At 40.0% G+C, this 10000-nt stretch overlaps 2 protein-coding genes across 2 annotated transcripts in view; one reads left to right on the plus strand and one right to left on the minus strand.

Annotated features, from left to right (window-relative positions):
- Nucleotides 1–2229, minus strand: part of LOC145418934 (stromal cell-derived factor 2) — a 6001-nt gene extending 3772 nt beyond the window's left edge. Inside the window, exons 1-2 of the mRNA XM_080287191.1 lie at nt 2071–2229; nt 1668–1729 (exon numbers count right to left, since the gene is read on the minus strand). Coding sequence (XP_080143317.1) covers nt 1668–1729; nt 2071–2122 — 114 coding nt within the window. The 5' untranslated portion in view covers nt 2123–2229. The remainder of the gene's footprint in view (nt 1–1667; nt 1730–2070) is intronic.
- A 1427-nt stretch (nt 2230–3656) lies between these two features.
- Nucleotides 3657–10000, plus strand: part of REPTOR-BP (REPTOR-binding partner) — a 12781-nt gene continuing 6437 nt past the window's right edge. The window contains exon 1 of the mRNA XM_080287222.1: nt 3657–3802. Coding sequence (XP_080143348.1) covers nt 3755–3802 — 48 coding nt within the window. The 5' untranslated portion in view covers nt 3657–3754. The remainder of the gene's footprint in view (nt 3803–10000) is intronic.

Here is a 10000-nt window from a genome sequence, read left to right on the forward strand (position 1 = left end):
CACAGAAAAAGAATGATAAAGGCTAAGGAAGAAGTAGGCAGCACTACATCAAGTGAGTGGATGATGGTGAGAAATAGGAAGAGAGGAGGACAGGCACAGAAAAAGAATGATAAAGGCTAAGGAAGAAGTAGGCAGCACTACATCAAGTGAGTGGATGATGGTGAGAAATAGGAAGAGAGGAGGACAGGCACAAAAAAAGAATGATAAAGGCTAAGGAAGAAGTAGGCAGCACTACATCAAGTGAGTGGATGATGGTGAGAAATAGGAAGAGAGGAGGACAGGCACAGAAAAAGAATGATAAAGGCTAAGGAAGAAGTAGGCAGCACTACATCAAGTGAGTGGATGATGGTGAGAAATAGGAAGAGAGGAGGACAGGCACAGAAAAAGGAATGATAAAGGCTAAGGAAGAAGTAGGCAGCACTACATCAAGTGAGTGGATGATGGTGAGAAATAGGAAGAGAGGAGGACAGGCACAGAAAAAGAATGATAAAGGCTAAGGAAGAAGTAGGCAGCACTACATCAAGTGAGTGGATGATGGTGAGAAATAGGAAGAGAGGAGGACAGGCACAGAAAAAGAATGATAAAGGCTAAGGAAGAAGTAGGCAGCACTACATCAAGTGAGTGGATGATGGTGAGATATAGGAAGAGTGGAGGACAGGCACAGAAAAAGAATGATAAAGGCTAAGGAAGAAGTAGGCAGCACTACATCAAGTGAGTGGATGACGGTGAGATATAGGAAGAGTGGAGGACAGGCACAGAAAAAGAATGATAAAGGCTAAGGAAGAAGTAGGCAGCACTACATCAAGTGAGTGGATGATGGTGAGAAATAGGAAGAGAGGAGGACAGGCACAGAAAAAGAATGATAAAGGCTAAGGAAGAAGTAGGCAGCACTACATCAAGTGAGTGGATGATGGTGAGAAATAGGAAGAGAGGAGGACAGCCACAGAAAAAGAATGATAAAGGCTAAGGAAGAAGTAGGCAGCACTACATCAAGTGAGTGGATGATGGACGCCACCACCTACCACCAAATAGGAAAGTTCTGGGGAAATATATATATAAATAACAGGAGAACAAGATAGAACAGATATGGAACAGACAGAAGAAGGAAGAATATATGAAGGAATATGAGAATGTATGAGAAAAGACAGAGAGAAGCAGAATTCCAAGAGGAGGAAGGGAAGAGAGGTTAGGAAGATGATTTAAGGATAAAATCATGTAATATAGAAATACAAGAACATCTTGGAGTGGCATTTCAGGTAGAGGAAGGTATAATATTTACAGAGGAGAAGGCAGTTACAGAGGAAAGGGTGGTTAAATGTTTAAAAAGAATGAGAAATAGGAAGGTATCAGGTAGAATTAAGCCAGAGATGTACAACAGCATTCCTCAACCACAAAGGTAAAATCAGGGATTGTTTAGTAATGCGTCTAGAGAATGTAGTAGCAAAAGATAGGAGAATTGAGAGTATTGAAGAGCATTTAATGAGCATATGGAAAAACACAAGGTGCATTCACACAGGAGGAATACAGACTAGAAATTAACTGACAGAAAAGCCAAGCATTGATATTCAATATGAAAAACACGCCAGGACAAAATAAGACGTATCTATCTACACACACACACACACACACACACACACACACACACACACACACACAGCTTATCTCACCTTATAGTAGGCATTATGTAGCTTCACCACTGAGCCACACGTTACTTGCTGTGTGCCACGGCCTGTAACAAGAACATCATCATCATCATCACCACTGTCATCATCATCATCATCATCATCATCATCATCATCACCACTGTCATCATCATCATCATCATCATCATATTTATAAACCTCCCCTGCTCGATCTCTGGCTGTGATGCTATAACCCCTTCGTAGTCAGAGGAGGGTAAATTCGACTAGTAACCAAGGAGACTCAACCCTGCCTCATAGAGCTCACAGAATTCCAGGGAACCATGACGGTATATGAATTTCTGACCCTGTTCCGTTAGATGAAGACACCGACTGGAAATCTGGAAGGGAGGTGATTAAAAGTGGCTGGAATTTCCCTCCCCAAACTTACCACAGACACACGTAATGGCTGATAAGAAGCACAAGACAGCCTGCACCCTCATCTGTACAGCTTCTAGCCCTGGACTGATCAATTTTAAGTCCCCTTCACCCCTCAGCGCCCTTAAATCCCACAATTTAAGGACCTAAAGGAGCCAGGCCGCCTCCACCACAAACCCTTTAACTGTGGTCGGCGTGACAGCTAACCACAGCATTGCCAAGGTACACTAACGCTAAATTTATATGGAATTTCGCTAAGTACAAAATTATCCAGAAAATTCCTAGACTGAATGAATTAATAGATTGATTTAAAATTATGGAGTACCTAAATATACGACAAAGGGAGCTGGTGGCTGCAATACCCCTATGATAAGCACGGACAGGGGTGAACGCCCCCCGTATTTTCAGTGGCCCATAATTACCATAGTTAAATCTTATAAAAGTGTTATATTGGAACAATTTCAATTTAGCAATAAACTGGTAATGCCTCAAAAACACTGGCTTTACCAGAGGGGTAGCAGTGGCCGCCTCAAAATTATGCCTGGCTGCCTCAGAGGCCACCCCATCATTCCTCAGCCTCCCCCTCCCTGTATGTATGAAATATTTATTATTATAAGAGTATACAGGGAACATACAACCAAAGAAGATGGTGGGTCTTGCCTCACACCTCCTGCAGTAAGTGTAATTGCATACAGAAGTGAGTTCGCTTGGACCACCCAGTGTATTATAGTCTTTGCCACATTATTTTAAAATTACTCCTACAGGGCACAGTCACGGCCCAGCTTTTCCAACGTGCTTACAAATGTGTTAAAATCTTCATAACTGCGAGATTTATGGCCACAAAATGATAATTACATTGCTGCTAAATGAAGGCAAGTACCGCTATATGTAGGCACAAAAACGCTAACCTAGCAACACTACGTAAACACACGTCAAATAATGTGATTGGTGAAGACAATATTAATGCTCCCTAAGAACTCCCTTCCTATAATTACCTTTTAAAGTATATTTTGTCACTAATAATATCTACAGAAACACGCTTAAATTACTAAGTATCGTTTAGGGCTTTACATTAATATTTAGCGTTTCGAAAAACTGGGTGTTGTATATGACAGCTTATATACTAAACTCTAATTTATTAATTTGAATGGAAATAAGGTAACAGGAAAATACTGCTTGTTAAAGATAATCAATACTGGTGTGGCCTGAGGAGAGAATCATCCAGCATCAGCCACCATTCCTGATGCAGTTGCCATTTGGTGGAACTTTAGGTGATGCAATCCCAGCTGATCATTCCAATAATACATTTATACTCTCACGTCCGCCATTATAACAAGATATTAATTAATGACCTATAGATAAAAAATAATCATAAGCCTAATTAAGTTATTTTACCGTGAGTGTATAGGAAATTACAGTTGTGTTTAATATTCGAATTTATTTTAAGACAGTTAATTTGATTCAAGTGAGCGCTGTTTCTAGGCTCGATCCTCAGTGCCCATTGGACGGTGGAGGCGGAAGTGACGTGTTCATTTCCCTCAGCCAATCCAATGCGTTATAAAGCCAGGGTATTGTGTGACGTCATGAAACTCCCTGGGTCACTTTGGTGTTTGTAAACATAGACACGTTGGTGAAATCTTGGTCAATATTATGTAAAAACCAGAGTATTTAGCCAGGAAGAGAGAAGGATTAGAATTATGGAGGTCGATGAGTTTAATTCCCAGGAGGTGGGCCAGGATATTGAGGTAAGTGAAGGAATTAGGAGGCAAGAATATTCCAGATAGCTTTGTTCGCTCACAAGACGAAGCAACCATTTGTAAATTCCTGCTCTTTCAGCCAAAATTCGAAATATATACGGATTTTAGCACGAGAGGCGGGGTCAGGCGACATATATGGATTTTTGGACGTGGGAAAATGGCGGTTAGACTTTGAATTCCTCTCAAAATTAATGTTTTTTGTTTTTCCTGCCTACAAGGACAAAGTGCAATGACTCACCACCTCGAAAGGAGATGCGAAAAAGTATCGGGATATCTTTAAGCCTTGTTGTAGCTCCGTAGCACTTCTTCGTGACTAGCATAATCCATTTTTCCCCCTGCCTTGCCAAAACTGCACCATTTCTATAGCACTTCTTTGTGACTAGCATTGGATTCTTTGTGTTAATCTGCCGTGCCAAAACCCAGCACTCTCCATAGCACTTCTTTGTGACTAGCATTGTATTCTTTGTGTTAATCTGCCGTGCCAAAATCCAGCACTCTCCATAGCACTTCTTTGTGACTAGCATAATCCATTTTTCCTAATGCCTTGCTAAAACTGCACCATTTCTATAGCACTTCTTTGTGACTAGCATTGGATTCTAGTGTTAATCTTACATCCAGCATAGCACTTCTTCGTGACTAGCATGATAGTGTTCTGCAAACCTTATATATAGGCAGCATAGCACTTCTTTGTGACTAGCATTGCATTCTGGTGTTACTGCCTTTCCATAGCACTTCTTTGTGACTAGCATAATATTCTAGTGGAAAGCTCTTATTAACTCCATAGCACTTCTTTGTGACTAGCATAATCTAGTGGTAATCTGCAGTGCTAGAACTACAGCCTTTCCATAGCACTTCTTTGTGACTAGCATTGTATTCTAGTGTTAATTTTCAACTCCATAGCACTTCTTTGTGACTAGCATTGTATTCTAGTGTTAATCTTCACCTGTATAGCGCTTCTTTGTGACTAGCACCATATGTAATGCTAAAAATCTATGAGATGGAGGGATGGGATGGAGAGGTATATGAGAGAGGGGGGTGTGAACTGGAGACATGGAGGCGATTTGTTTGTGGCCACCCCTTATGGTACCGGATTATGGCGTCTGGTTATAGATAGACCGATGAATAGATAGACAGATAGGTATTGAATTACTTTGGCACAGAGCTTATAAGTTAAAGAAGCTCCCTAGCACCTTTTCCTAACTGAATTATTCTGCTTATTACACTGTAGACTCATATAAATCCTTCCAGTATCACCAGATTCTGCATAAAGCTCCGTAACACCTTTTCCTAAGTGATTTATTTTGTTTATTACACCTTACTGTCCTCTTCTGTGTTACATAAATCCTTCCAATATCACCATACTCTGCATAAAGCTCCCTAACACCTTTTCCTAAGTGATTTATTTTGTTTATTACACCTTACTGTCCTCTTCTGTGTTACATAAATCCTTCCAATATCACCATACTCTGCATAAAGCTCCCTAACACCTTTTCCTAAGTGATTTATTTTGTTTATTACACCTTACTGTCCTCTTCTGTGTTACATAAATCCTTCCAATATCACCATACTCTTCATAAAGCTCCCTAACACCTTTTCCTAAGTGATTTATTTTGTTTATTACACCGTACTGTCCTCTTCTGTGTTACATAAATCCTTCCAATATCACCATACTCTGCATAAAGCTCCCTAACACCTTTTCTTAAGTGATTTATTTTGTTTATTACACCTTACTGTCCTCTTCTGTGTTACATAAATCCTTCCAATATCACCATACTCTGCATAAAGCTCCCTAACACCTTTTCCTAAGTGATTTATTTTGTTTATTACACCTTACTGTCCTCTTCTGTGTTACATAAATCCTTCCAATATCACCATACTCTGCACAAAGCTCCTAACGCCTTTTCCTAAGTGATTTATTTTGTTTATTACACCTTACTGTCCTCTTCTGTGTTACATAAATCCTTCCAATATCACCATACTCTGCATAAAGCTCCCTAACACCTTTTCCTAAGTGATTTATTTTGTTTATTACACCTTACTGTCCTCTTCTGTGTTACATAAATCCTTCCAATATCACCATACTCTGCATAAAGCTCCTAACACCTTTTCCTAAGTGATTTATTTGGTTTATTACACCTTACTGTCCTCTTCTGTGTTACATAAATCCTTCCAATATCACCATACTCTGCATAAAGCTCCCTAACACCTTTTCCTAAGTGATTTATTTGGTTTATTACACCTTACTGTCCTCTTCTGTGTTACATAAATCCTTCCAATATCACCATACTCTGCATAAAGCTCCTAACACCTTTTCCTAAGTGATTTATTTTGTTTATTACACCTTACTGTCCTCTTCTATGTTACATAAATCCTTCCAATATCACCATACTCTGCATAAAGCTCCCTAACACCTTTTCCTAAGTGATTTATTTTGTTTATTACACCTTACTGTCCTCTTCTGTGTTACATAAATCCTTCCAATATCACCATACTCTGCATAAAGCTCCCTAACACCTTTTCCTAAGTGATTTATTTTGTTTATTACACCTTACTGTCCTCTTCTGTGTTACATAAATCCTTCCAATATCACCATACTCTGCATAAAGCTCCCTAACACCTTTTCCTAAGTGATTTATTTGGTTTATTACACCTTACTGTCCTCTTCTGTGTTACATAAATCCTTCCAATATCACCATACTCTGCATAAAGCTCCCTAACACCTTTTCCTAAGTGATTTATTTTCTTTATTACACCATACAGTCCTAGTCTGTGTTACATAAATCCTTCCAATATCACCTTACTCTGCATAAAGCTCCCTAACACCTTTTCCTAAGTGATTTATTTGGTTTATTACACCTTACTGTCCTCTTCTGTGTTACATAAATCCTTCCAATATCACCATACTCTGCATAAAGCTCCCTAACACCTTTTCCTAAGTGATTTATTTTGTTTATTACACCTTACTGTCCTCTTCTGTGTTACATAAATCCTTCCAATATCACCATACTCTGCATAAAGCTCCCTAACACCTTTTCCTAAGTGATTTATTTTGTTTATTACACCTTACTGTCCTCTTCTGTGTTACATAAATCCTTCCAATATCACCATACTCTGCATAAAGCTCCCTAACACCTTTTCCTAAGTGATTTATCAATCCAATATCACCATACTCTCCATAAATAACATCATCATCATCCTCCAATCCTGTGTTGCCCCATGAGGAGCGTAGGAGGCCGGGGCTAGGCAAGTTGGTGCTGACATTTAAGATGAGAGTGACCAGCCTCACTCATCCCTGAGTGGCATTACATGAGCAATAAACCCCAACCATCCCTTGGATATAAACCTGCACCGGCTCAATCCGATTGGAGCGCCTTAATTACCCACTAAACCACCAGGCGCCATAATTTGGTGTTATGGTTACCACCCAGCGTAGTAAATGGTTTCCTGGTGTACAGGAAACCATTACAAAAGGATATTAACCAGCCATATCCAGAAATAAACCACTAAGGAAGAGGTGTTAGGGAGCTTCCTAATTTTAAACAAACAACAAATCTAACAACCAATTCCAAGCAGAGATTAGCACTGGAATATGATGCTAGTCACGAAGAAGTGCTATGGAAAGATGTAGAGCCATAGCATTGTTCTAATCTGACACTGAGCTACGTGTGATAATCTCTCTCTCTCTCTCTCTCTCTCTCTCTCTCTCTCTCTCTCTCGATTACGAAACACTCCTTTGCGATTTCGTCTCTCTCTCTCTCTCTCTCTCTCTCTCTCTCTCTCTCTCTCTCTCTCTCTCTCTCTCTCTCTCTCTCGATACGGGGCTTTGATTTAAAAAGGTTCACTCCGATGTGACAAGCCATATTACAGCAGTTTTGGGGTATTTCGAAACGTATCTATTTTGAATAATCTCAAAATATTAATAGGTATATACTTCATACACCCAGTTTAATTCATGGATTTATTAGCTGAAAAACTTAAATGTGCATCAAATTCAAAATAAAATATAAATTCACCAAAGTAGGGAATCGTTAAGTGCCTAGAATTCAGAATCGGAGTGAACTAGACATGGCTGGGCGGGAGGTCGTTGGGAACGCTGTAAATTCCTACGTATATATGTTTTTGGCCTGATATCCTGCAGTTTGTGGGATTAATATGAATTTAAATATTTACCCGGTAGTTTTTATGGCCCAGATTATCTATATGTCCCATGAAAAATTAAAACATTCATTAAGAAAAACGGAATTGACGTGGAAGGTCAGAGATAACATGGCGGGATTAATTTGAAAGTCCATGTTTAACGGGTCATTCATACGCCCTTTTTTTGAATAATTAAATTTTTGAATGAAGAGCCAGATCTTGCATAAAAATCAGTTAAATGGGAATTGACAGTTGACTGGGTGCGTTTTATATGGCCAAAGGAAGACATTGATTCAGGCAACAAGCGCTCTTATCAACAGGTGCCTAATTTCATATTTAAATCGCTTAACCGTCACGTAGCTAATCACTAATGCCATGAAGCGCTTTTTAATTTATATATCTACTCTCTAGTCTTTAAAAATCATGGAAAAGCTGGAGAAGTACGTTGAAATAAGCATATAAATACGATAATGTTTACATGTGTGTGTGGGTGTACGGAATGGTGGGATTGGCGTGTGTCTGTCTGTCTAAGTGTTATTCAGGTTGGCTTATTATTTTCAGGCATTTATTCCAGTTTATTTCTACATTTATCAGGTTATTTATTTTATGTAGTTATGAAAGACGTGAATAACATGTATTTCAATAGGCGTAGTGTATGGAATGAGTAGGGGGACCGATTATGCTACGAAAATGTGGATATTAGGAGCGTATTCTCGCTGACTTAGCTCCTTAACGCGTCTACCTTTGCGATTCATTCATACGCCGTGCATATTTAGCATTTCCAGTATATACCCGATGCAGGCAGTGTCGACTTTCAAGAACTAGGAGTAGTATAGAGGGAAACAGGAATGGGTCATAAGGAAGAATGAATCGCAAAGGAGAATGTGCTAAGTCAACGGGAATCCAGGGTGTAGTGTCAGCGGGGTAGTGCGTAGTTATGATGCTGCAGTGTTGCCAGTGTAGCGTTTTTCCCGCTAAATCTAGACACATGAACTCCACTTAGCGGCCATTTTTGACGGTTAGCGGCGTGATGTCTAGCGCCATTTTGAATATTTCCCCAAAGTTTGAGGGAGATTTTGGGCATTTTTTGAGTTTTCGTCTGGGAAATATATATAGATTTTTCAGGTTAGCGATGATATAGGTGTTTCGAGGGCAGGGGAAGCGATTTTTGCGGCTTTGGATGTGGCAACGCTATTTAGCAGGCGGTGTCGGCGACGGGACGCGAGTGAGGTAAGACGTGTAGGCGAATGTCACTCCTCTCTTGTATCATTTTCTGTAATTACCCGCTAATGACGCCCCCAGACCTCATTGGAGCCGAGATAATTACCTGATTGACCTGTGTAACGAGGAGGGGGGTCATTAGGCGACGGGGGATGGATGTGGAGGTGATAATGTAAAGAGGAAGGTGCGCCGCTCTCACATTCGCCTTCATTCCACATTTTACTTATTAATGGCGAGTAATTCACCTTTTTATAAGGGGAAATATGACCCCGCGTGGCTCGTGTCGTCGATAGGTGGCTGGAGAGGCGAGGAGATCGTTGATAAGGGCGAAAATGTCGAGGTATTGAATGCCGGTACGTGTAGGATGGTGCCTGGTGCGCAGTTGTGGCATCCAGCCTTCCTAACGCCTGTCCCGTTGCGATTTATTCTCCACGTATTCAGTGTTTTACCTCTCCAAACTCTATGCTAAAACTATGTAGATAAATTCAAAGAGGGCGTTTAGGTTCCAAGTTTCCTGACGCCTGTCCCGTTGCGATTTATTCTCCACGTAGTCACTGTGTTTTACCGATCCTAACTATATTAAAACTAGATAAGCTCAGAGAGGGTGTTTAGGTATAAATAAATCGCTTGTGAAAAGGTGTAACGTATCCAGTCCTACGCGGTGCCGAATTTATAAGGAAGCACCCTAACACCTTTTCCTAAACGATTTATTTTGCTTATTACACCTTACTGTCTTATAAATAACGTACAAAAGGATATTGACTACCCATATCCAAAAATAAATCGCTTAGGAAGAGGTGTTAGGGAGAAATCAGATCTTAGAATTAC

This window comes from Coenobita brevimanus, chromosome 117 (genome assembly GCF_032717465.1).
Source record: "Coenobita brevimanus isolate Jiangsu-jjx chromosome 117, ASM3271746v2, whole genome shotgun sequence".
Taxonomy (NCBI): Eukaryota; Metazoa; Arthropoda; class Malacostraca; order Decapoda; family Coenobitidae; genus Coenobita; species Coenobita brevimanus.